Consider the following 25,763-nt stretch of genomic DNA (forward strand, 5'->3'; position numbering starts at 1 on the left):
AGGGTAATAATAATAATAATAATAATAATAATAATAATACATTTTATTTGTAAAGCACTTTTCATAAAAGAATCTCAAAGTGCTACAGAAACCCAAGAAAAAAAAACAAAAAACACTAAGGGCAATAACACATTAAAATCAGCAACCAATAATAATACAAGTGATAAAATACATTAAGAAAAACAAAAGGACAACTTAAGAACACCTGCCTGAACAAGAAAGTTTTAAGCCCTTTTTTAAAAGTGTAGGGTGTGAGGGTAAAGCTCTGTTTGCTTTGATGAAAGAAAATATTGTTTGCTTTGATGAAACGCGTTGTTTTTTGAGAATCACAGTGCATACGTATCCTAACTTTTTGGTTGTGTTTGGCTGTAGCAATCGCAGCTCTGAAGGAGAGAGAGCCAGGAACCTTCCTGATCAGGGACAGTAACTCTTTCCAGGGGGCCTATGGGCTGGCCCTGAAGGTGGCTACACCTCCTCCCAATGTCAACAACCACAACAGCAAGGGTACATTTGAATATCTAATATTCACATTTTTGTTCCTTCTCTCCAGCAGGAGCACGGTCTAGTCATTCAGGCTATTTATGTCACATTTCACTAATTCAGCAGTAGCTTTGTCCTTGGCAGACGATGAGATTAGCTACTTGTTTACTGTAAATCTCTGCTGTTACAGTGACCGACCCTCTGGAACAGCTGGTCAGACACTTCCTGATAGAAACAGGCCCACGAGGAGTCAAGATTAAGGGATGTCAGAATGAGCCGTACTTTGGTAAGTTTTCCTTCTCCAGCTTCAGGATGCTTTTCATGTCTATGTGTCACTCCACGACTGGGAACGTAAGGGATTTTACACTGCTATCTGTTATCCACAGGGAGTCTCTCTGCATTAGTTTACCAACACTCCATCACGCCCATCTCTTTGCCCTGCGCTCTTAAGATCCCAGAAAAAGGTTGGCAAATTTTTATTTTAATTTTTATTTATTATTTTATTAATTAATCATTTTGTTTTATGAAATGTCAGAAAAAGATTGTCAAAATAGTGGATTCTTTTTCTGTGGCTCTAATTTGAACATATCCTATTTTAACAGATCAAGTAAGGCATGAAATACTCCTTTAAACCTTACAGTTAGGAAATAAAAACTATTTGACAGCAAATGAACTTTTATATGATATAAGTGATTTCCATGCTGTCAGATCTGATAGGAGAGGTGCCGGAGGTTCAACCAGTGAGTAACATCAGCACGGCTGCTGACCTGCTGAAACAAGGAGCAGGTGAGCTCTCTATCCTGTCCTTGTCCTGTTATGTTGCAGATTCCACCTGAGTCACATTATTATGTATATACTTTACAGAGACTGGGTAGAAAAACAAAATACTACTACTACTACTACTACTAGACATACATCTACCAATATTGCTACAAACCTAAATATCAAGAAAAGATGGAAATAATGCAGCAAGAATTTACTGTAATGTTCGTAAGTCTCCTCACCTCTCTCTGTCTGTCCCCTCAGCCTGTAACGTCCTCTACCTGAACTCTGTGGAAACAGAGTCTCTGACCGGCCCCCAGGCCATCGCCAAGGCAACAGATGCGTCCCTGAATCGTAACCCGCGTCCCGCCGCCACTGTAGTCCAGTTCAAGGTGACATCGCAGGGCATCACACTGACCGACAGCCAGCGCAGGTAAGAGATTAGTACTCGAAAAATAAGACAACAGTTACTTTTATCTTCATTACATACAGTTGTTCTTTCTGTGACCTTATTCCTGAGTGTAATGACAGTTTGTCTGTGAGGCATCTCAGTATTTTAATCTAACCCCCCCCAGTTAGAGATGGATGATTTAGAACTCAAAAGGTGTCTTCTGTCCCGTCTTGCTCTATCTGTATCTGTCTTCTTCCAGAGTTTTCTTCAGGAGACATTACCCAGTGAACAGCGTAACTTTCAGCAGCATCGACCCCAAAGACCGGAGGTAGGCAACTCAAAGACAATGGGGATCTTCTTTGATTCTTGTAGCTGTAGTTGGAAGCAGAAATCGCCACAGTCGTTCATTGCACCCATGATCATTCATTGCATTTGTCGCCCTGAGCCCTTGCATGGATCCATGCGTCTGTTCTGTGAGTGCATTTGTTAGCGCCCGTGTAAATGCGAGTGTGCATGACAGACAGGTCATTATGTTTGCGAGCATGCCGGCTGTGGCTGAAGCTGCAGCTGCATCAGCTTGTCTGGCAGCTCTGCCTGTGTGTGTGTCTGAGTCTGGTTTCTGTCTCTCTCTCTTTTGGCTTTAGGTGGACTAACTCAGACAACACCAGTGTTAAGTAAGTGCTCTGTTTGTGTCTGAAAGGGAGAGTGTGCATGTGTGTCATGTGTTTTTAAAAAATGGTGTGTAGATGCACCCGTGGCTGAGAGGTCAGTGATATTAGAGCCTCTGCATGGCGTCGGATTGTGAGAGAGCCTTGGCAAAATCATTGCAGCAAATGCGATTTAACAATGAAAATCAAGTCCCATGTGACCCCATATTACATAATACTAATTCTTTCACTGTAGTTAACTGACTGTTAGAAAGACACCGTATTACCCCACTTACAGGACAAACTAAATATCTCGCTTCCTCTCATGCTCATTAACTTGTCATCTCTTCCTCTTTCTTGACCCTCCCCCCGTCAGGGTGTTTGGTTTCGTAGCCAAGAAGCCGGGCAGCTTGGCAGAGAACGTTTGCCACCTGTTTGCAGAGTTGGACCCCGAACAACCTGCCTCTGCCATCGTCAACTTTATCAACAAGGTCATGCTGTCGCCGCGCCGATAGACGGAGACAAACAGAGGAAACCAAACTCAGAGCAGACAAGCAGTGACATGCAGCATGTAGTACTGACATGGCTTTTATTGTACAGTAATGACCGAGTGCCAGAGCTTGTTTTTGCTGAATTTGGGCCATGACACTAAAGCTATCTTTGTCCATCAGCTGATGTGACAAAGATTTTCTCATTTTTTAAGACATTTTAAAGGAAATGATGGTATTTCATTCCGAACAGTGCCCCTTTTCCTAAAGGGTTGGTTGACAATATAACACTACATTTCAATTTTCTAATATGGTGAAGTATTGTTGGATGAAAAAAACACAGTGTTCAAACAAAGCCATGATGTATAGTGTTACAACTCCTCCGAGGACGGGGAGGCTTCAGAGGAAACTTCCACAATCCACAGTGGCTTTCCAAGAAACAAATATCCTCTACAACTACCAGGGGCCTGTATCATGGAGAGAGATTACAGGGTTATTCTAATATCTTTGGGCTTAAATCACTTTTAACCAGGTTAGATCACCATGGTAACCTGCTCAAGAGCAGGTTCGGTTCAGAGGATCAAATCAAATCCTGTCAACATGAAGTCGTCATTCCTACGGGATCCTGACATGGACAAAATGTTTTGAATACTTTATTCATCATGAGGCAAAACCGCACCGAAATGTGACTTTGGAAAATTTATGGATTATCTAGAATTAGATTAAATTAGATTTTGTCTGTGGTGGTATATCACCTTTAGCTGCCAAAATAGCCTAACTGCTAGTGGTTATCTCCATTTCATCTCATGCATCTTGGAGCGATGGATCCAATGTGAACAAATAATTTGGCGTATTTCACATTTTTAGTATTGATGTATTCAGGTGCATTTATCAGGATTTAGCGACATTTGAATCAGAATCTGTTAACAGTTGGAGGATTATTTGGCCACTGTGAATCATGTCTGACCACACGCACACACACACACAGGTAGACCGGAGTTTTTGTGTGTTGAACTCTTAACAAAAATACCTAAAGATGTGTCTTTTAAGCTATGGTCGCTGCTTTCATCTTAAATATTATAGAAATACAACTGCGGCCTTTGTGAAATCAGGACCAGCGATGTTGGCTCAGTGAAGCCAGGCAGCTCAAAGAGTGCTGGACTAAGTTGAACTCTCTTCATGATACAGGCTCCTGGTTAAAAGCACCTTTTCTCTTCATGTTATGATAGTAAAAGCAGCTTTAAGGACACAGAGACTGTGTGGAGTGGTTACAAAGAGGATCTTTCCTTGCACTGTAATGTTCAGCATTTAGACATAATAACTGCCTTTAAAAACAGCAGGTGTTTATATCTTGTATTTTGTTATAAAATCCCTTATTTTTCTTTGTATAAAAAGTGACCAAAGCCCTGGTGATGTAATTCAGTTTCTATATGTAGAGATGTTCAGGTATTCAGATGTATGTACAGCACATTTACAGCCACTCTTGCCTTCAACCCTACAGCAGCACTTTTATAAGTGTAACACATTTAATCATAATCGACAATCGTGTTTTTTCTTCACTCATATACACGTAATATTCGGAGCGAGAGAGAGACATAACTGATGAAAGTAAACATGAATGTGAGTTTTTTAACTTTTAATGTGTGTGCGAGGGAGTGGTGAGCGCGTGTGTGGAGGGTTTTGGTGTGCGGAGGGTGTTTAGGTAAATATGTTGGGTATTGTTACGTCCGCTGTTAAAGAATCGTATGTGAAACGGGAAAAAGCTAGATGGGGAAGGACGTACATTGATAAACTGCACCATTGCCGTGAAATGTTTGGTGTTCATTCACTGCTTCACATCTCATCACACTCATTCACACATATATTACGTAACAAAGAGAAGACACACAGGTTAACACACACAAGCAAGGCAGTGGCCTGAAGACAGACGTACTTAACCAAAGACAAGCACTCTTGTATTAATAAGCTTTTTATCCAGCTATATTTTTGTACTTATTGCTTCTTGTATTTTTACTATGCAGTTATTTAGTGTGTTGCCTTGTTTGGTAAAAACCAAGAAAAACACTACTTGTATTACAGCGATAATATATTGTGGTCTGTTTTCTTGTTGATCTCTATATTATGTAGTAATATATTTTCACATGCAGCTATAGGACAGCGTATGAGACATAAAAAAGGAAACGTTTGTTTGTTTGAAAGGATATTATGCTATTTTGTATGCAAAAGATGAAGAATAGAATTAAACTGAAATGATGTGGTACCTAAAGTGCGTTTGGGTCAGTGGTTATTTTGGTCAAAAGGCTGCAACCAATTCTTTTTTACTTTTCTTGTTATAACAGTACTATTTACCAAAACAAAACGTTTCACACACACATTTGATACTTATGTTATAATATTACAAGAAGTTCATATTATAAAGTGATAACTTAAAACCACATTTTACAACATTTAGTTATCACAATAAACTTTTCACTCTGTAACATGATACTGATCTGTTTTTCCTTTGGCAGCAACATGCTTCCGTATAACACGGAAGCTGGAAGCGGGACAGATTAGTTCTAAATGGTCGGCGCAAAAAAGAATCTGAAACAAACAAATATTGTTCATTATTCATTTTATTTATTCACAACTCCCTTTAATATCGTTTTAGAACCAATCATAACAGCTTATACTGTATTTTTTTAAAAACACTGGTAAAATCTTTCATTCATAAATTTACAAACTGTCCCTTTATAAAAGTTAAATCAATATTGCTTTCAGTCACTTTGTTTCTATTGTGAAGTCAACCTTATGACAGACAGATACAGATACTGTGGCAGAAGTCATTTGAGAACACTTGATAATGTAAAGATTCAGTCAACCTCTATCAACCAGCAGACTAGGATAATGTACCTACTGGTCTGAAATGCTCCGCAGAGTGGTTTGCAGATTGATAAGCCACTGTGGTGATGATTAAGAAATTATTAACTAGGATCAGTGATCAGGTCACATCGACATAACAGTATTCCTCTCTATGGCACTATGGTCCTGTACCCTGAATCTAAAATCAGTGTGCTTAGACTTGCTGTGATAAGAGGTACCGAGAAATAACTTATCAGTTCATCTAAAAACATCAGTGATATGTTAAATGTGTAAATACCGTTGTTAACGTCAGAAACAGTTAAATAACACAGCAAAAGGTGCAAAAACAGTCATTAAATGATCCCTCCTGAGGCTGCATTCAATCCAAAGTAGTAACAGCAGGCCAGCTCCTTCTACAGTGTTACAATACCGCAAGTCATTCAAGCTATGCTGAAGAACGCTCTCCTGACGTTACAGCAGCAGCAGACGCAGGCAGAGCTCTGCAGCGTTAATTAAAGCTATGGCAAAAATGCCCTCAGTGGCACTTCTCAGCTGGGAATGTTCCCCCGTCTGCCATTCGCCCTGCTTCCAAACACAGAGCGCTCTTTGGCAATGACTCGTTCAATTTGTCACTCCGTTTTCACCACTGCAACACGTGACTGTCTGAAACAGCCAAACTGCCTTTTTAAACTGGTATAATAGAGAGTTCAGGCAATCAGAAGCCGCACTAATGCAAGTAAAAACTAAACTAGCTGCTGTGGCGATAGCAGTAACATTACCTGTTGCCTCTGGGCTGTCCAATGAAAACCAATGTGCAGTTAAAAAAACAAAAAAACATTCACTTGCCACAGTTTTCCAGGAAACAGCATCATCTACTACTAATGTTACCTATTCTGTGTGAGCTTAAAAGAAAGCACTGTTTGGTATTTTTTTGCTGCTGCAGGTTTTGTTTGCAAAAACGGAGCAAAATCCATCCTGGAGTGTGCGCCAGCATCTCCAGCCTCTTCCTCCCACCTCTTCCTCCCTCTCCAGGAATCTCACAGCAGAGGGGGGCTGAGGGATGTGGCTGGTGAGTGGGTAGAGGAGAGGTGCCTGTGGTTCTCGACTGTCCGGTGGTACGTGGTGTTGGAACCGCAGTCTATGTAGCGATAGGCCTCGAGGCTGTTCTGGGATGTTCGCACCATGTACGAGGTTTTCACTGCGGTTCTGAAAACAGGCGGGAAGACAGAAATGAGGACCAAGCTGCTGCCGATCACAATGAATTAGTTAAAGACCAAATAAATGCAGGCCTTCAGTAAGGCTGCACTTCATCATATTGCAATTATTTTGACAGACTGTGATTGCAGTATGAAATTATAAATATAAAATATTGAATTTTTACTGAAAAAAACAAATTAAAATTATGATGTGTAATTTTCTAAGGAGAACGGTCTAGACCTGCTCTATTTTAAAGGTGTCCAGATACATACACATATTTTCTTAATTATGGAGAAGAAGATTTATAGAGCAGTGCACATCTGCAGAACTACAGTACTTCATTATAATGCTGTTTTATCACAGTTTACCTTTATCAAACATTGCATCTCTTGTAATTTGCATATTGAAAATGGCCATATTGCAATTTTGATCATATTTTAATGAAGTGCAAAATAAAGTAATGGTGCACACGATTTCACACAAGTAGTCTTGAGAAGGAAGTGGCTTTTGTGGTAACACTGTCTCTCAGTGTTACCTAACATGACACATAACTATATTACACAGCTGCCTCTTTACTATAAGCTGAAGGTTATGATGATGTAGTGGCGTAAACTAACTAAACACATGTACTCCAGTACTGTATTTCAACCTGCTGAGGGGCTTTTTACTGATGCCTCTATATGAACACCTAAGATATGTTTTATATAAGCAGATTTAAATTAAGTAGTCTTACTGCACAAAGGATTTTAGGACAGAAATGACTTTACTATGGGATTATTTGGAGGATGAAACTGCCTGAAACTTCATCAGTGTTATTAGCCATATATATAAGAGTAACTGAGCAAGATTCCAAATACCAGACTTTACCTTGTAATGGAGTACTTTTACACTGTTGTATCAGTACTTTTATTTAGGTTTTAAAGACTTCTTCCACCCCTGTGATGGTCAAAGTCAAAACAAAACAGAAATAACAAGAGAAGAAGGACAAAGTGGTAAAAGTGAAGCAAAGAGACACTTACTGCATATATACGACAATGTTGTGGACCTTAATGCTGGGCATGGTGCAGAAGGCACTGAGAAAGACACAAAAAGAAGAGGTTTAGTTTGCTAAGCTGGAATAGTGACAAAGTCTTCAGCAGATAAATACAGTTCCAGTCAACAGGGATGCTGGAACACAAACATTATTCCACCTATTTTTCATTTTCGGTCCTTCTTTTGTTGATCCGGCTCTCTCAAGTCCTCCTACCGAAAGGAAGACTAAATCGGTGGAGTTCACTGTTCAAAGTAGTCTCTGTGGACATCTTGGAAAGATTTTGTGTTTGTACTTTCCACCGACAGGCTGGTAGGACAAAGTTTAGGCAGAGACACTTACTAGACGTAGGGCGCGCTGCTGCCGATCTCCACACTGACAGTGTAGTTGACCTGCAGAAGATTGATACACAACAAGTTTAAGTGTTGTCAATGTTGTTGTTAACATCAACAACAGCTTCCTGAGTATATCTATGGCTCCGAGCAGCGAGGAAATTCATTCCAATTAAAAATTCAAATCTTTAAAAACGGGCCATATTATATACTATCATTAATTAAAAAGGCTGAATCACTTTCCTATAATGGCTGCACACTGCAGTATTCAGCATACGGTACTCGAACAGGGGTAAACTTAGTATGTGTACTAGTTTCAGGATCAGTTCATTGTTAGTTTTGTTCTTTTCATAGGATCTGTTAACAGTCTTTAGGTTTACAGTTTAAAGTCAGCGACAGTGTGTATTCTTCTTGTCTTGAAGCATTTAACCTTTTAGTTTGCGCAGTAGAGCTCGTATTCAAACGAGTTTATCAAACAGAGATCACATCCTGTAGCAGGCACACCTCCTGTATGCTTTACAGTGATGAGGACGTGTTTGTTTCCATACTGAACTTTGTACCAGGAAGCTTTACTGAGTCTGGACCAGCCAGCGATGACCTTTATCATGTTCACAAAAAACATTACTATTACTAAAAAATGTTTTATTTTGCAACATATATAAAACCTCTTTTTGTTGAGATGTATGTGTTTTGAACTTTACCCGACTCTCACTGAGCGGCAGGATGGTGGTGGCGTTGTCCAGCTGCTGAGTCCCGATCACCGTCTTCATGTAGAGGACCTGGCAGTTCACACTCTGCACCAGCACCGAGAAGAAGTTCGGGTTGCTGAGGTTCAGTGTGCTCTGAGAAAAAGAATAACAATGAAAAGGTACACAGTGAAATATCAAGACGACGCCTACGTATTATGCAACAGGTTTCCGCAACAATACGTTCACTCAAAACATTCTGATGTTGAGTGTGGTGAAATACATTTCTCTACAGGCAGGAAGTGACAACAACTTAAAAAGAGCCGCATTCGATGAAACCCTTCGACACGTTAGAAGCTTCACACTCATCTCGCAGTGTGACTGCATCAGATTACAGGTTCAAATGAGACTAAAGTACAATAACTGAGCCCACTGTGGCCGTTCTCACACAAAGAGAACAGCTCACCTGGTTCAGACATTGAGATGGCTCTGTATTTCAGAAATATGCATTTCACAGTCTGAAACATTTCACAACATTGAGCAACTGGAAACCTGCCAACACATGACAAAGTGGTGACAGTGCAGAAAATAAACAAGACAAATAATGATACCATTTTCACTGTGCAATCTATAGCCCATGTGCAACTGCTGCTGCTAATATTTGTGTTATCTGTTGTTGTGGATTCTTACTGTTTTTTCTCTTGTACATAGTGTTTTTATTTATTATTTCCCTACTCTTACTGTTTTTTATACCATTTTTTTCTCTATCCACTTTGCTGCTGTAATATTGGAATTTCCCCATTGTGGGACAAATAAAGGAATATCTATCTATCTATCTATCTATCTATCTATCTATCTATCTATCTATAAGGATGATTTGCTCGAGACTTGGATTACGGATGCAACTAACAATTATTTTCTAGATGAATTGATCCATTGTTCTGTAACAGAGCTCAATTGTGAAAAATGGAAATTATGCAATGGCAAAAGTCCAAAACCCAAAGATATTCCGATACTATCATTATGACGAAGCATCAAATCTGCACATTTGAGGAGAACACATTTCTGCTTTTGGCATTTTAGCTTGAAAAGCCAGTTGAAATCGCTGATCAATACAGTTACAGGTTTGTTTTCTTTCAATCGATGAATCAATTAATAGACTATTTACATCAATTTAAAACAATTTGGACACATAAAACAAAACAAGGACTCTGCACCTGAGCTAGATGGCTTACTACTTCTGCCAAAAGACCGAATCCAATCCAAAAGCAATAAATCCCTGCTAATGTGATAAAACATCAATGAGTGCAGGCTAAATAACAGAAACGCCTCTCTGTGTTGAGCACAAGTTACGGTAAGGTGCAATTATGAGAGAAAACCTACCGTCATGTTCATTAGGACCCTCATATTGGTATGGTCGAAGCGCACGGTCACCGAGTGTATCCCATCATCCACCACGACCACAGAACGAGGGAAGAGGAAGAAGGCCACGAGTGAAGAGGCCAGGAGGCACAGCACGACTGACAGGACCACGTACAGCTTCCTGCAACACAACACATTCTGACTGCAACAGAGCGTGTACACACCTGGCCTGAAGGTAACACCATTGGACTTTAAGTACTACAGAAATAAACGTACACTGGGCACAGAAATACAAGCTTTTCAGCACCAACAAAGGTGCATATTAGTAGGTTTTGACTACCATACTTACGTTCTTTGGGGCTGCAGCCTTTGGTCACTGTATGGGATCAATGCAACCAGTTCATTCACTTGTTCTGTCAGGCAAGAGATAACAGGTCATACAACTGAATAATCAGTGTTTCCAAATACATTTTAGACACACATCAAAGCGTCCAAAATTGTAGGGCTGCACGGTACGGCAAAAACATCACATTGCGATTATTTAGAAATTGTGGATTGCTATATGATTCATGATTAGCGTGGGAATGATTGCAAACTGAATTTTCACCCAAAAAGAATGCATTAAAATTAGGATGATGTGAAATTTTTGGGAGTCTGTAGAAATATGGAGAGCAAGATTTGTAGGCCAGAGAATCTCTTTAAAATATAACGCTGCTTCTCACACATTTTACTTTTATCCAAACACTGCAGCTCTTGCAATTTGCATAGTTCTTCTGGGATTTGGAGTGCTTCTGCACTTGGCCATGCTGCTATTTTCATAATATTTCAATTAATTGTGCAACCCTATAAAACTGCATTGTGACACTCCTGCTCTCTTAAATTAAAATACAACACATACAATGCTATGCTATTTACTTTTATATTTACTTATTACTGAGTAAGGCTCTTTAATAGCAGTGTGAAAGGCCAGTGCTGCTAACATGAAAACAGAACAGAAACGTCCTACTGTAGCCCTGTGTGCTATCTACTGTAGCCCTGTGTGCTATCTACTGTAGCCCTGTGTGCTATCCACTGTAGCCCTGTGTGCTATCCACTGTAGCCCTGTGTGCTATCCACTGTAGCCCTGTGTGCTATCCACTGTAGCCCTGTGTGCTGTCGATCAGACTGCACGGTGTCTTCTCACATACCGCAATAACTAAATGTTTTAGAAAATTGTGGGACTGAATTCTAAGACTTGGAATTGTACATTTAAAAGTGCTCTAGCTGTTTCTAAGCTTAGCTCTGAGATAATATAACAAACTTCTTCCAGGCTAGAGTCTCCTCAGTGCGCTAACAGTATTCACACTCACCGGAAGGTATCCGTCCGGTCCCTTGGCATGTCGGACACGTTATGCTATCCCTGCCGGTGAACTCCACGTATGGGAACTGGGCTATGTCCTCCCGTCTGCCGAGCCCATCCAGAGACTCATTATCGGAGTCTCTGTCCTCTCCCCGCCGCTCAGAGCTCTGCCTCTCCGGGAGGAGTGACAGGCTGCTGCTGCTCCGAGACAACCGCATCCCCATGGCGGCTCAACTCGCCTGAGGACGGGGTTTCCCACTAACCGCCTGCAGGTGGATGAGAAGGAGCCATTCGGACAAGAGATATGTGAGCAGACTGACTCAGGAGTATTGACTGTAAAATGTCAGCTGTGTGATAAACTGTGACCATCGCTATTAAAACAGCTGACAGAGCCGAAATGTACCGCTAATGAAGCGGAATTGAACGCCGCTCGGAGCAGCGTCCCAAGCTAGCTAATGGTTTGCTAACGTAGCTGTTCAACCAGTTAGCGGTTAGCTACCAGTGACTGTAACCGTCCGTAACGATGGTTAGCTTATTTAAACCTACTTCACTCACCTTTCAGACTAAACAAGTGAACCTTGCCATCCCACACAGAGTCGTATTTACACCCGCGAACACTCTCCGCATTCTGTCACACCAAAGTTTTCCATGTTGTGTTGCCTTCAGGCTCCCTGCGTACCTTCACTAATCAAATATCCAATAATTCAATACAACTCATCGGCGCATCCCAGTGGTTGATGTAGCTTCAGGTGCGGTGTGTCGTATTTTACAAGTCAAGCAACAAAACACAGTAAGTCAGGCACTGAAGAGATATTTATTTATATAGTTGTTGTCCAGTTGCAATGTTTCTCATATTAGTCGCTGAATACATTAATACATTAATACATTATCTGTTCTTATGTGCCAGTTCTTAAAAGTTAGACAAGTTGCACAGCAATTTGCAACATAACAAATTTCGTCTTTCTATGTGGTATTTTACACGTCTTACATTCATACATTCAATATTTCCGACACTGTGCAGGCAGCAATTGAACGCACCCGCTTAGTTTAGTTGACTGCTGCCCTCTACTGGTCTGCTGCAACCAGAGCCTCTTCTCTGATATTACTTTCTATTGAAGAACAGGACTAATGACGCATCAGGAAGTTGATCATTACTGGGCTATAAAAAGAGTTTCCTGAGGCCAAACGCTTGTATGAAAACCTGAAAACAAAGAAAAGGTATTGTATTGTGTATTTGTGTACAACAGCATGAACAAGTATCCTCAGTCAGTAAGTCTGTCCTGAAGCCTCTTCCTCAGCTCAGCATTCTCTCTCTGCAGCATCTTATTCTGACAAAGGAGAAAGTCAGGGGGGGAAAAAAACATTTTAATTTCCTGGGTTTAATTCCATTTCAATTCTGCCTGAAGGTAAACTGAGAGCCTATTTGCAGCAAATTCAAATAAATTCCTCACCATGACAGAATAAAATGAAACAGCGGGCCCAAGTCCTGATACTGATGTGAAAGCAGAACTAACCTTGTGTCGGAGTGCCTCCACTATCAGGTCTCGTCCTCCCCTCACACTCTCCTCCTTCTTTGAAGCTCTGAAAGCATCCCCGATGACTGAGACCAGCACGTGAGACTGAAAAGTGTTTGACAAATTTACACTTTGAGAGCTAGAATATCTAATTTGGCTAGGGGACAGTGTTCCTCTCTGGTTCGTAAGCTACATTTTTTTTCATATATTGGTGATCTCCTGCTATGCTGGACTGGGAATACTCACAAACGTCTTGCTCTGGAAGAGGTAGCAGTGGTACATGTCGGCTGCAGGGTGTCGAGCAACAAAGCCAAAGACTTTGGGTGAAGATGGCAAGATGGCACAGAAGGAGATAGTGGAGAGAGGGCACGTGTACAACAGAAACTGAGGGCAGGGAAGATGAATAAGAGTGATCATTCAAGGCCAGAGAAAGCAAGGCATGTAATTAAACTGTGCACATTCCTGGAGTGGGATGGTAACTGGTACACTTTTGTCACGCACCTTGGTTTTGTTTTCCAAAATGTCTATCCCACTCAGTGACAGGAAGAGATAGACTTTGCTCTTCTTCGCTGCCTTTTCTGAGGAGTGTTTATCTGGTGTCTGGGGATAAGAGGGGATTGATTGCATTTTTATTTGTCATGTTTGTTACTGCATCTTTAAAGTTCACAGAGAGCTCCTACAGTGGACACAGACTGTGTTTGTCATTAGAATGACTTGCAGAAGAGTCCCAGCATCCATGTCAACCATTCTTGGACCACATTTTGACAGTTTAACACACTGGTTCCCAAGCCTTTTCCTTTTCTAATATTTATTACATATATTTTATATTTCATATTATTCCCCAGCCAGTGAACACAGTATCTGCAGGACGGTTGTGTGATTTGGAGAAGATTGTTATTTTCCTGTGAATACTGATCAGAGATGAGTTTTCCTGGTATTTTTAAAAACGTATTCTACAATTCTGTCTGCAATGTGTAATATTTTGAATTTCCAACAAGCATATACTTAATAGGCTTCTTTTAGCTGTTTGGTTGTTTTCTAATGCAGGACAAAGCTGTTTATCAGAGAGTGAAGATAGCTTGTTTTCAGGCCTTCAAATTTAAGACCTTGAATAATAATAAAAACTTTAAAAATAATTGAATTTACTTAATGAGAAAAGTGCATTGCACTATGTCTATGTCTTGCGCCTTAAAAAAAAGCACACTGGCTTTGGCTGCCATGTTGGAAAGAGTTGCATGCAAACTGTTTCCTTGTAAGGGGAAAAAAAAACAGCAACTAAACAGGATGTGAGAGTAATTACTGACCTTTAGGCTCTCAACTGCTTCATCCAGGATCTGTAGTCCATCAGGGCGGACCACCTCAACTCGTCCAAGAAACTACAGGTTAGAGAAAGAAAAAGATATTAAGCGAAATGGAGATGGTGCTTTAAATAAGGCTGAATATCAGCACTGACATGACAGATTAATGTCACATTAATAGAATGATACATGCTGTACATACAGTATTTTATTTACATACATACAAGTGAAGTTCACAACATGACCAACTGAGCCTAAGCACAGTCTGCTGTTCAGCTGCCGTTATTAATCACAGGTATATCACCATGTTCTTTGTTTTCCACATTCAGAATGAGATTTTAACATCAGTATTTACCTTTACTTGAAAGGAGATCTCGTTATCATCTTCTGAAGTGTCGCTCATTTTAACACGTCTGCTCCCAAACTAAACCCTGACGTAAAGATGAGACATTAAGGATACATGTGTTCAAATTACTGCAATCATTAAAGAAATACTGTAAATCCATCTTACCTTTTTTGTAAATATGCTTCAGCCAGTGTGAATCGGCTTCTTATTGAATTACAGGTGGATGGGTGTAAAGTCTATTGGAGTTAATAAGTAACTGTCGTGTCTTCCTTATTGCTCTTTATCAGATATCCAGGGCAACAGGAAATTTCATCAACACATCTGGTGATCCATCAAAGGCAATTTCAGCACAAGGGTGTGGACATTTAAAAAAATAAAAAGTTTCCTAAAAGGCACAGCAAGGTTCAAGAGTCTTAAAGTAGTTGATTTTTAGACTTTAGACTACAGCTAGGTAAAGATCCCCTCCAGACATGTATTAAGACATATACATATAATCTGCGTAGAATAATGTGTCTGATGTGTTTTTTTCCACCCAAAAATTAAACATAAAAACACATTAAAATCCTTAAAAAGGCATCTTCTCTATTTGTGATGTCACAAATCCTGCTGGTAGGCCCCGCCTCTTAAAATCAGATGTTCAATGAGCACAGAGAAACTTTCCACTTTCAGCAGATTAATGTGAAAACATCCTTCTAGTGTCAAACTCTGCACAGACAGCATTAAGACAGCACGCTGTAGGAACCGGAAGAGAAACATTTGAGCGGGGGGGGGGACTTTAAGATGGAATTCCTTGCTAGATGCACTGAGAAATAAATTCAGGGTAATATAAAGATATTAAAGAGAACTGTATTTTTGGTGAGCTCCCACTGACACCTTGACTGCCAAAGCTTCACGGGGGTCTTGATTTTGAGGGGTGTAATAAAACTTAAAAATATACACAGTAGGCCTCTATCTCAGCATTTTCTTCATTTCTGTGTAAAAAAGATGAAATTATTTTTAAACTTTAGATTATTATTTGAGATCTAAACTTTAAACACAAAAAAATCAAAATAACAGAAAAGATGCTAAAAATACAAAAACTAATTTCTGATCTGCTCAAAATTCTTTTGTTTTGTTATGCACTGTAATATGTAATATAACATGAAATATCTAAAGTATGTCACTTAGTCAGGGGTCATCAGTTTAGCCTTAAGGAAAAAGGTTGGGAACCAGTGCCGTAGACTCAGAATGAAAACACAAAAAACAAGTTCCATATCAACTGTATTTAATATTTGTTTATTATTTGTGCCACTTCATCAAAGCTCGATCATATATATATCTTTATATTAGCAAGCTCATACGGACAATGTCGATGTCTCGATCATAAGCTAGTGAACGGCATTATGGTCAACAATGACGTCAAGCAACAATGGTCGAAGATGATGATTGTGTTCAGAGACGACAAGAAGGGAAGCCTAAAACAGACAAATACCTGATCACCTTCACAAGATCCTCAATCACAGTAGTTCGATCAGCTTTAAAGCCGTTTCAGACGCAAAGTAATCAACCACATTTTAGAGCAGAGATGCAGGTTTTGGTCTCAACAAAGAGCCGATGAACAGAGATTTCAGACAGTTATTGATCAGTTTTACAAAAACCACACCTTTCACTGATTACAGATGCCGAAAAGCTGGAAACAAACATGTACCTGTGTATAAGCAGTGCTTTATCTGCACTACACACCAGTCACAGAAACCAGACATGCTGCTGCTGAATATCTGAGGTTATCTGTTTGTTTTAGGATCAGTGTTGCTGTAGATGTGAGAAAAGGACAGACAGGCGGTCAGTGGACTCTGAAGTGGACTGTAGATGAGTGCAGAGAGAGAGAGAGAGAGAGAGAGAGAGAGATATCCCTTTTCAGTGAGTGAGGAGAGGAACAGCTGAGATGAATGACACCAACCAGTCAGACAGACACAGATGAGATGGAGCCAGCCTTCATTATAAAGCTATGGATTACATTAAGTGCCTACTTGAGAGATTTCCTCATTTTCTAACCATTTTAGTTCATCGTTACTTATGAGGCTCTATTCCATCACTTTCTATCTGTGTGGTTGGTGAAGAGACGCTGCCGTCGTGTGCTGGAGTCTATGAGTCGTTGACGGACATGGTCTCCATGGCGTTGGGCAGGTTCTGGTCTCCTCCTTCCTGCTTCTTCTTCTTCCCCCCTGCTCCCTGCTGTTTCTTTGCTTTCTTAGACATCTCCTGGTCGATAGGAGCGGGCTTGACGAACTTAATGATCTCTGTCAAACCTGGAGGACAGAAAAGAGGGGGGGGAAACAATGTACTTCACAAGCCTTCAAACCAATAAATAAAGAAAAATAACAAAACACAAAAGGTCATCCGTACATCTCTCGTGTCCGTATGCTTATGAAGCTAAAGCCAGCAACCTGTTAGCTTAGCACAAAGACTGGAAATGGGTAGCCTCGCTCCGCCTGATTATATCAATTTCCACTATTAAGTTAAGACCTCTGTTAGTCTGAACCACATTCAAATCTCTGATTGCAAGTGGACGTTTCTTTGTGACTTTGTTTCACTTCTAGACTTTTGTGCAATCTCCACGGGCGTTTTGGCTGACTGTGTTTCCCATGAGCTTGTCCTGTAGTTAAACAAGTGGGTTGGAAAATGATACACTGGTCTTCGGCGTGCATTGTACTGCTGCCCCTGTATTTAAATGTAGCTGCAGTTTGGGACTTTTCAAGAACTCTGAACATATTCACACAGACAAGTCAACATCCACAGTTTGTAATGTCCCAAAGTACGGCCTTAGCAGTAGAAATCAACACAGAGACACTTAGGAACACTGCATTATAATCATTGAATAACTTGAGAAAATGTCATATATTTTCACTTTACTATATAATAACACCAACATTTTGTAATAAACAGCCTGTCTTCATCTATACACATTATATTTTCAACAATTAAGCTAAGTTAAACTTCCCAAATATTAAATTAGACTCCTAGATCAGCTTGTCATTATCTTAAAAACTCAGGGACTTTGTGTCAAATGCCGACCTGGAAAAATCTCATTTGCGCTTTTCTTTCTTGTAGGGTTGACTACTGCAACAGGTCTTTGGACTCCCCAAAAGCACGCTAAACTAAGCTTCAGCTTATTCAACGCAATGCAAAAAAAATCCCACATTCTGTAATAATCGCCACAATAGGCAATCATTTATTACATAATGTGGCATAATTTATCACATATTAGTTTCAGTTATTACATAATGGAGTGAAAATGTATTACATTTGGTCAAGGTATTACATAAGGCAGTGTTATTGGATAATGTGGACAGGGACCATACAAAAGGCAATTAATATTATTAATACTCAATAGGCCGACTGATACTGGAATGTCTGAGGTATCAGATATGATCCCTTTGTTTTTTGGGGGATTTTTTTATGGTTTCCAAGATAAAAATGGAGCCTAGTTTAACAACTTCTTATTCCTTATCGACCAACATAGACATCCATACTGATATATCTGCAATAAGTTAATATTGGCTGATATATCAGCCTGCCCTAGCTCTAATACTCTATACAAACTAATACCTTGTATTAATCAATAGTCACAATTCTCGCTGTGTATGTTCATTTTAGTACTAAAATTCCACCAGATGAAAGTAAAACAACCAATTATTCACTTGGCCTGTATTCCTTCATTGGCCAAAATGCTTTATAGCAGCTCATAGTTATGTGTTCGAATGAACACACACCAGATGTGACAGCATTCAGCACAGCTTACCAGGAGGCATGAAGTCCCTGAGCTTCTCTGGAATAACGATGCCTTCTTCAGTTTGGTAGTTCTCCAGGATGGCACACATCACGCGTGTGGTGGCGCACATGGTTGCGTTCAACATGTGAACAAACTCTGCCTACACAGCATGCAGAGAGAGGAAGTGTGTTAAGAGTATGCAGAGCCACATATAGGATAGCGTCAGGGGTGGAACCGTACACAGTATCCTCGGCTCTGTATGTAACTCAGTCTTTGGTACAGCAGGGAAAACCGTCATTTATTTTAAGTGTAAACGTTTAACAGTGGCTCATTAGCACTGTTCAGTTCTTATTGTAACAGCTCATACACTCAAAAACAGGCATACTGTAATACAATTAACAACACAAATGTCGGTCAGGCGCCATCACCAGACTCTGACCTGTTAATCATTCCTGAACTGCAGCTTGCACTTGTTTTAACAGGATAATATGTCAAATATACCAGAAACTTAGTGATACCAACACCATTCCATGATTCCCAGTACCCAATTCCATACCACGGTAAAAAATAGGGATGTCCCGATCAAGTTTGCTCCCAACTCTGCATCACAGCAGTTCCCTTTATGTTTTGTAATACTTTACTAAAAAACAAAGTAGGCAGTAAAACAGCCTGACAAACAGCCTAACAAACTCTCTGTCATCACTTTTGGTCTTACCGCTGTCTTCAGTGACGGTCACTCTCCTTTTAAAAGTGTGTTGATTTCTGCCATCTGTACAGCTTTTGGACAGATTACATTAATAAATTACTCTCATCCGCTTTTTGTTTGTGGGGCTTTTGTTGAACTTGCAGTGCAGTACTAGACAGACAGTGGACAACGGCTGCACTGTGCACTAAATCTGTTGGATTTCTCCCTCTGTCTGTCAACAGCAAGTCTGGAAGAATTGCATCCCTGGTACCTTCGCTACAAATGTCAAGTTTTCTAAATTTTGGCATCAACTTCCAAAGTGACCATATGCTTAGACATAGATAGACTATGTTGACAGTAATTGGTGGGTCACAGGGTGTACTGAACCAAAGCAGTCACACGGTAAACTAAACCACTCGGGACACACCCCGAGGTCAGTGACTGACAATCTGGAATTAAATTAGCTGCCCAGCAGTAGCCGAGGTTGCATTATGGGACAGATGTTTGTCGAGATGCACAGCTGCGTCAGAACAGAGTGCTCACCTTGTCCATCATCTTTTTGGTCTGCCCGTAGCGGATGCGGAGGCGTCGGGCCTGGTAGTCGGTGCAGTTTGAGCAGGAGACCAGCTCTCTGAAAGCGCCAGAGCCAGGGAACCAGGCCTCCAGATCCAGCTTCTTACTGGCCGCATGATTTAGGGCACCTACAATGACAGAGAGTGGTAAATAGTTAGCCGATGTCATGGTCTGATTTTCATATTAGCACCGTCCTGGCTGGTCTGCATTCACTGCCTGACAGAAAATGATTTTTGTAAACATCAAATATATTATGTTGAAAATAACCAGGGAGTGTGTTGTACTAGTACATAAGGGCTGCAATGAACAGTTCATCTGCAGTTTATTTTCTCCATTAACTGACTTTTGATCTTTTGGTCTCTAAAATGAGGAATCACAGTTTCCTAAAGCCCTCAAGAGATTCCATTTATTACCACATAAAAAGAAGCAGCACATTTGAGTAACTAGAACTGGAGACTTCATTTATTAAAATATTACCAAAAACTAGTGGTTGGTGTTTTTTGTCGACTAATTGATTTATTCAGCTCATCCGCCAAGTAATTTAGTTCCCTAAGAGCAAGTAAATAAAGTGAAGGAATCAGTGCAGGAATCTTTATCATTTATTGGTTGTTGTCATTCAGGCCTGCTGGATTCTTGCCAATAACATTAGGAGCGCTACAATGAACCACAGGAACCTGCATATTATCAGTCTCTGTTTATTAGGTGCTTTCCAGCTGCTTCAGAAGTGGGGCAAGCTGTGGTATGTAAGTGTGTGGGTGTGTGTGTGTGTGCATGTGTGTGTGCGCATGTGTGTGTGTGTGTGTGTGTGTGTGTGTGTGTGTGTGTGTGTGTGTGTGTGTGTCGGACCTACCGGAGACAATGTTGACGATGCGGTAAGGAATTCCTAGCAACTGGTAAAACTCTTCGGCCGTCCCTATCATCTCATCAAACATCTCCCATGATTTGCCCTCATGTGGGGAGGCATAGACAAACTGCTCAATCTACAAGGAGATAGAACCATTACGTCATGACATCATTTTTACAAAAATGCCAAAACAAAAAAGGGGTAATCAGGCGTATCCCCATTGTATATTCATCATTATTCTCATGCAAACTAATTTAGTATGTGCCTGGCACAAATCTAATGACTGGATAAATGTGGCCATTCATTTATTTGAATGTTTTCACTCACAAAGTAAACTGACCTTCTCAAACTGGTGCACCCTGAAGATGCCGCGGGTGTCTCGGCCATGGGAGCCCACTTCCTGTCTGAAGCAGGTGGAGAAGCCGGCGTAGCGGACGGGCAGGTCCTCGGGTTTGAGCCACTCGTCCCGCAGGAAGGCCGCGATGGGCTGCTCGGAGGTGGCGATGAGGTACTTCTCATCGATGGAGCTGTCGTCTGACTTCTCGCTGCTCTTGCCGATGACCTGATGGAAACACACACACACGGACGTTGAGAAGGAGGAAACAACGGGCAGAGATCCACATGAACTCAGTCTTTAAAATCCAGGCGAAGTCCCATAGTTTCATTAATTTTCTACGGTTCAGTGATTATCCGTTTTAAATCATGTCCTGTGCTTCTTTTTTTCCTTTTAAATCACAATAGTGGCAAAAACAAATGTTTATATTAATTGTAAGCGTAATTGTTATACATTATATATTAAGCCAACAATTACCACATGAAGTAAGATTTTCAAGCGTAAATCGGTCGAGTTCAGCAAGTGGAGCCACACGAGTCACAAACATGTTGTGCTCATACGTTTAGCAGACAATGACTGCTTGTGGTGGGCTGCAGCAGCTGCTACAATGCTTATTGTGGTTAAAAACATCCCATTATCATGATATTAATCAAACTTTCCTAACTACAATAAGAGACAAAATACAGTGAAATTAACCTCACACCACATCTGACTTGGATTTGATCAAACCTAAAGATGTTACAATATCATTTTTTCCTTCCTGATACCGACTGCAATCCCTGAACTTATTAAACCAGTATGATTGTGTTCATTGCTGTGTGGCCTGGCTCAAGATAAACCGTGGCAATGGCATAGTTACACTGGGCTATAAGAGGCCACTGGCACTGCCCATCCCTCTGCACACTGGCTCCCTTCTAGCAACCAAACCATGACCTGAGCTGAAGCTGATCAATCCTGACGCAGTGAGTTTCCTCCATCAGTCACATAAAGTAAATAATAATAATAAATAAAATGCATGCATCTGTCAGTAGGTAGACCTGAAAAACCAGGAGCTGGTTCTTTGGCTCTGCTGTGTCTGCTCTGCCTCTGTTGACCAGTGGAAAGGTGCTCCTGTGTGGCTAATTAAAATAAAACAGCTAATGAGGAAAGGAGTGCTGTGCTGTGTTCATGGCGCCCTGGGAAACAACAGTCAATGATTGTAAGAAAACAAAAACTGCTGGTGGTATTGCTACCATTGCTGTGTTTCATCGTGGTATATAGTAAATTCAGTATATTGGCACACGTTTACTAACTGCAGATGTGACAAAAGGTGCGCTACTGCTAGTACTATCTTCAATGTGCAGCTCTTTGTTGGGCCTCAAGGTGGCACTATATGGCCAAAAGTATGTGGACACCTCAACATCTCATTCCAAAACAGTGGTTTTAATTTGGTTGGTGTTTAATTTCCATAATATTATTTTCTCTTGTTCTTATACTGCTAATTGTAGCAATATGAAGGACTATGCTGGCAGAATATTCTCTGTCTGGACGGACGGACGAACAATGGCACCACCCTATGAAGTTTAATACAAGTTAAGCTTTACCTTGTAAAGTTCTTCGTCAAACTGGCTGAGCTGGGCAACTTCTTGCATGACCTCTTTCCTCATGAAGAAGGGTGTGTAGAGCATGGTGTATTTCTTGCTGTAGAGGAGCCTTAGGGCGAAATTGATGAGAGCCTGCTCCAGGAACACCAGCGGCCCCTGAACAAAACAAAGGAGAGGAAAATAAAGAAACAGCTGGTTTCTCGATTTACACGCAACAAAGCAAAGCGTTGTTCGCGCTTTTTCTTTGGCGAGGAAAAAAAAAAAGGAGAAAGAATGTTGGTGTGATTGTGTCTGCAGTGAAATACTAGTTAATGCCCTGCTTATATTTAAACTCACCTTCAAAAAGTAACCTCTGCTCCCAGCCACGACAGCTCCCCTCTCTCCATCAAAGCCATCGATCATGACCACCAGGTCAACATGGGAGTACTTCTTCTGGACGGTGCAGTCACCCCAGGTGCGCTCCACCTTGTTGTCTGCGTCCTGTCAGGAGGAAACCAGAGGAATACCAGATTAAGCAGAGTAGTCAACAGACTGAAAATTATCCTGCAACAATTTTGATAATTACATTTTTCATTTATCAAGCAAAAACGCCAAACACTATTGGCTTCCAGCTTCTACAATGTGAGGACCAGCTCTCTCTCTCTCTCTCTCTCTCTCTCTCTCTCTCTCTCTCTCTCTCTCTCTCTCTCATTCAGGGACAGCAGGATGTTTTACAAAGTCACCTAACAATACAATTCGCCACATGTGGAGGAGGCTTGCAATCAACGTGGGACCGAATGACATCGCCACCAACCGGGACCGTTCTCTATGACCGTTATTTACCTGGTCCATGCTTGTTAAATAAAGAGTATCTGTGCCTTAGCCGCAATACCACATACCGTGTGCAATTGTCAATAGACCACGGGGAGATTTTATAACTTTGGTACATTCGATACTATAAAATGTATAAATATGTCCCAAAATGTCTAACTCTTCCATTAATAAAAATATCATCAGCAGCATGAAGACAAAAAACATTGAAATCTCTGGGAAATTGTGATGTGCATTTTTTTTACAACAATTTTAGACATTTTATAGACTAACCTTTTTGTTTTTATAATGTATATAGAGATAAAAATAAAATAATTAGTTGCAGCCCATCAACAACCTCATAAATGCACACTATAAACATAAACTAGTACCAAGATACTTCAGTGAAGCCTAATCTTTATACAGTATGAGGCAGCGTCAATAAAAACTGCAGACAAAGCATGCCGAGATGTTTAAGTCTCTTTAATACTCCCAAAACGGTCGGAGTACTCCTTGTAAATGCAATATTTTGAGTTTTTGTTTCTTGTACCAACAACTATTCATCTCCCACTTTAACCAGATCGGCCTGCATCAAACTACTCGCCTCATCATTGCTGATGGGTACAGATGGGTGCAGAAGGTTGCCGATCTCCCTCAGGTACTCGAAGCGCTCTGCCTCCAGCTTTATCCTCTCGCTGTCAGTTTTCTCCACAGCCTCGTCCACCAACAACCGCACCTTCTTGATCTGGCTTACTGTCAGGGCCTGACACAAACACAAAGAAACAAAAGAAGCAATTTGTAGGTTTCAAGTCCAGTCTGTTTTCAGAGATTTGTTTCACAGAATGCAAAAATGCTGCCATACAGGTGGTCATAAGTGCTTAGACCACCGACAGTCTTACCGATAGTGTTTCAGCTGATAGGGACTCCAGGTTCTGTACTTCCTCAGGTACGGACTCATCCTCCCCAACTGGTTCCTTCTTCTGCATTCAAAACAAGGACAGGTGTTAAGAAGCAAAATTACAGTCCAAATATCCACTAACCAGAAATTATGTCTGGTTAGACACATACCGACAGGGTTATTCCTCCTCTTTTATTCTGCACTAGAAGAGAAAACAACCTGTTCGGTCATTTAATGTCCCGGTGCTTCCATACCTTCATTTTCTCCCCGATGCTCTTGCTGCAGAGGTTCTTGGCTTTGTTGAGGTTGTCTGCAGTAAAGCGGCCTGTTAAAGTAAATCACAGTCAGTCAGTGCATGGGACTGTGCTTATGAGTGTGTATGAATGTATGAATGTATGTATGTGAGTGAGTGAGTGAGTGAGAGAGAGAGAGAGAGAGAGAGAGAGAGAGAGAGAGAGAGATGTCACCTGGGGCCAGGTGTTGCTGTCAGTAGCAATTCGCCCTCGTGCAATCAAAAAATATGATGAAAGTGTAAACAAACTTTTTTTATCTGATCACTTAAATAGCATTAGCAATGTACTGATAATGTCCTCCATGTTATCAAGCTGGATCGGAATGACACCGACTGTGTGTAGCTACACTGCAGGGCGAGGTGGACTCGACTGGGATTGCATCAGATTGCACGTTACCCGGCATCGCTAAGCTAACCCGGCAATAGCAACAATTAGTTCTTCATCTGTCAATAAGACCGCGGGTGTGTGAGGTTATCCGGTATCCATTTACCTCTATTATATTTAGACACTTGTTATTAAGTATCTACTCCTAACTACGTGGAGGATAACACTATGGCTCATTTAACGTAGATTTGTTGAATGGTGTTAGCTGTGCTAACGCTAGCGTGCTACTCTTCCGCTGTGAGAACTTCATTCAAATGTGTCTATATATTGTTTCCTGGCATACTGACGAATTCACGTACATTAACGTTAGGTGTTTGTTTGTTTTTAACACACACTTAAACCAATGTGAACTAAAAATATGGCATGAATATAACGTTAATGCCCCAAAGCATCACGGTAACTATTGCAATATGTGTGTGTGTGATTGTGGAGATGACAAGCGAATTCATTAAAAAAAAAAAGCATATTTTCGAGAACTATTTCTGCATTTCAAACAGCCGAATAGAAGACTGGGTCTTAGAAATGTGTGAAATCTTTTGAAGTCTCAGATGGGATGTGACAGTCCGCTATATTCGCATGCTAACCATACAATAGCCGGGTTTCTTAGTGCAGTTCGGCGTTTGGCGACACTATGCTAACATTAGCACCGTTAGCTACCGCGCTAACGTTAGCTGCTATGACTGAAACAGCAGAAATGAAAAGGCGCTTACATTTTCTCCACTCTGTGTCTGCGGCCACCAGTTTATCAACGAGTGTTACATCCTTAAACCTCTTCCTCTGGGTCTCACGAATGATCTCTGGATCGCCGCCTTTGTCGGTCCGAAACAGGTCCAAGTCGAGCACCATCTTTCCACGCTGTGTGTCTGACAGAGAGAGCCTGACTGAGCTCACAACGTTGACGCATCCGACCGGGTTG

The 25,763-nt window shown here is 40.8% G+C and overlaps 4 protein-coding genes across 8 annotated transcripts in view; 1 reads left to right on the forward strand and 3 right to left on the reverse strand.

Annotated features, from left to right (window-relative positions):
* tns2a (tensin 2a) overlaps nucleotides 1-5,034 on the forward strand; it is a 50,924-nt gene extending 45,890 nt beyond the window's left edge. For 4 of the 5 annotated variants that reach the window (XM_051425026.1, XM_051425027.1, XM_051425029.1 and 1 more), the window contains 8 exons: nucleotides 373-504; nucleotides 671-766; nucleotides 867-944; nucleotides 1,189-1,266; nucleotides 1,507-1,675; nucleotides 1,893-1,961; nucleotides 2,278-2,307; nucleotides 2,657-5,034. In XM_051425026.1, coding sequence (XP_051280986.1) covers nucleotides 373-504; nucleotides 671-766; nucleotides 867-944; nucleotides 1,189-1,266; nucleotides 1,507-1,675; nucleotides 1,893-1,961; nucleotides 2,278-2,307; nucleotides 2,657-2,795 — 791 coding nt within the window. In that variant the 3' untranslated portion in view covers nucleotides 2,796-5,034. The remainder of the gene's footprint in view (nucleotides 1-372; nucleotides 505-670; nucleotides 767-866; nucleotides 945-1,188; nucleotides 1,267-1,506; nucleotides 1,676-1,892; nucleotides 1,962-2,277; nucleotides 2,308-2,656) is intronic. The other variant, XM_051425028.1, reaches the window with a different exon arrangement.
* Nucleotides 5,035-5,365: 331 nt separating this feature from the next.
* On the reverse strand, nucleotides 5,366-12,255 carry tmem106c (transmembrane protein 106C). The gene is made up of 8 exons (XM_051425040.1): nucleotides 12,111-12,255; nucleotides 11,566-11,821; nucleotides 10,566-10,629; nucleotides 10,238-10,397; nucleotides 8,870-9,010; nucleotides 8,179-8,228; nucleotides 7,826-7,879; nucleotides 5,366-6,815 (listed from the first exon to the last, which is right to left on the reverse strand). Exons 2-8 carry the CDS (start codon nucleotides 11,777-11,779, stop codon nucleotides 6,647-6,649), a joined length of 852 nt encoding a protein of 283 aa, XP_051281000.1. The 5' UTR covers nucleotides 11,780-11,821; nucleotides 12,111-12,255; the 3' UTR covers nucleotides 5,366-6,646.
* Nucleotides 12,256-12,350: 95 nt separating this feature from the next.
* LOC127377298 (PTB domain-containing engulfment adapter protein 1-like) lies at nucleotides 12,351-14,992 on the reverse strand. Its single transcript, XM_051425042.1, has 7 exons — nucleotides 14,879-14,992; nucleotides 14,723-14,798; nucleotides 14,374-14,445; nucleotides 13,571-13,669; nucleotides 13,316-13,453; nucleotides 13,070-13,174; nucleotides 12,351-12,883 (listed from the first exon to the last, which is right to left on the reverse strand). The coding sequence occupies exons 2-7, from the start codon at nucleotides 14,768-14,770 to the stop codon at nucleotides 12,818-12,820; spliced, it is 528 nt and encodes a 175-aa protein (XP_051281002.1). The 5' UTR covers nucleotides 14,771-14,798; nucleotides 14,879-14,992; the 3' UTR covers nucleotides 12,351-12,817.
* A 968-nt stretch (nucleotides 14,993-15,960) lies between these two features.
* Nucleotides 15,961-25,739, reverse strand: sars1 (seryl-tRNA synthetase 1). Its single transcript, XM_051425034.1, has 11 exons — nucleotides 25,558-25,739; nucleotides 24,425-24,495; nucleotides 24,172-24,252; nucleotides 23,877-24,035; nucleotides 22,820-22,963; nucleotides 22,484-22,639; nucleotides 20,907-21,128; nucleotides 20,573-20,702; nucleotides 19,693-19,850; nucleotides 18,495-18,624; nucleotides 15,961-17,001 (listed from the first exon to the last, which is right to left on the reverse strand). Exons 1-11 carry the CDS (start codon nucleotides 25,691-25,693, stop codon nucleotides 16,838-16,840), a joined length of 1,551 nt encoding a protein of 516 aa, XP_051280994.1. The 5' UTR covers nucleotides 25,694-25,739; the 3' UTR covers nucleotides 15,961-16,837.
* Nucleotides 25,740-25,763: the final 24 nt, after the last annotated feature.

Source organism: Dicentrarchus labrax, unplaced genomic scaffold (genome assembly GCF_905237075.1).
Source record: "Dicentrarchus labrax unplaced genomic scaffold, dlabrax2021, whole genome shotgun sequence".
NCBI lineage: Eukaryota > Metazoa > Chordata > Actinopteri > Moronidae > Dicentrarchus > Dicentrarchus labrax.

Bases quoted from the DNA above. Each gene is read 5' to 3' on its own strand.
- LOC127377298 (XM_051425042.1), bottom strand. From the start codon at position 14,770: ATGAGCGACACTTCAGAAGATGATAACGAGATCTCCTTTCAAGTAAAG. The intron at 14,446-14,722 runs GTAAATACTGAT...TCTAACCTGTAG, and splicing joins AGATCTCCTTTCAAGTAAAG to TTTCTTGGACGAGTTGAGGT. The intron at 12,884-13,069 runs GTTAGTTCTGCT...CTCCTTTGTCAG, and splicing joins TGGAGGCACTCCGACACAAG to AATAAGATGCTGCAGAGAGA.
- tmem106c (XM_051425040.1), bottom strand. From the start codon at position 11,779: ATGGGGATGCGGTTGTCTCGGAGCAGCAGCAGCCTGTCACTCCTCCCG. The intron at 9,011-10,237 runs GTAGGTTTTCTC...TCTTTTTCTCAG, and splicing joins GGGTCCTAATGAACATGACG to AGCACACTGAACCTCAGCAA. The intron at 7,880-8,178 runs GTAAGTGTCTCT...TGTCTTTCTCAG, and splicing joins AGCAGCGCGCCCTACGTCTA to TGCCTTCTGCACCATGCCCA.
- sars1 (XM_051425034.1), bottom strand. From the start codon at position 25,693: ATGGTGCTCGACTTGGACCTGTTTCGGACCGACAAAGGCGGCGATCCA. The intron at 21,129-22,483 runs GTAAAGCTTAAC...TGTTTCCATCAG, and splicing joins TTGACGAAGAACTTTACAAG to GTCATCGGCAAGAGCAGCGA. The intron at 17,002-18,494 runs GTAAGCTGTGCT...TCTGTCCTCCAG, and splicing joins CAGGGACTTCATGCCTCCTG to GTTTGACAGAGATCATTAAG.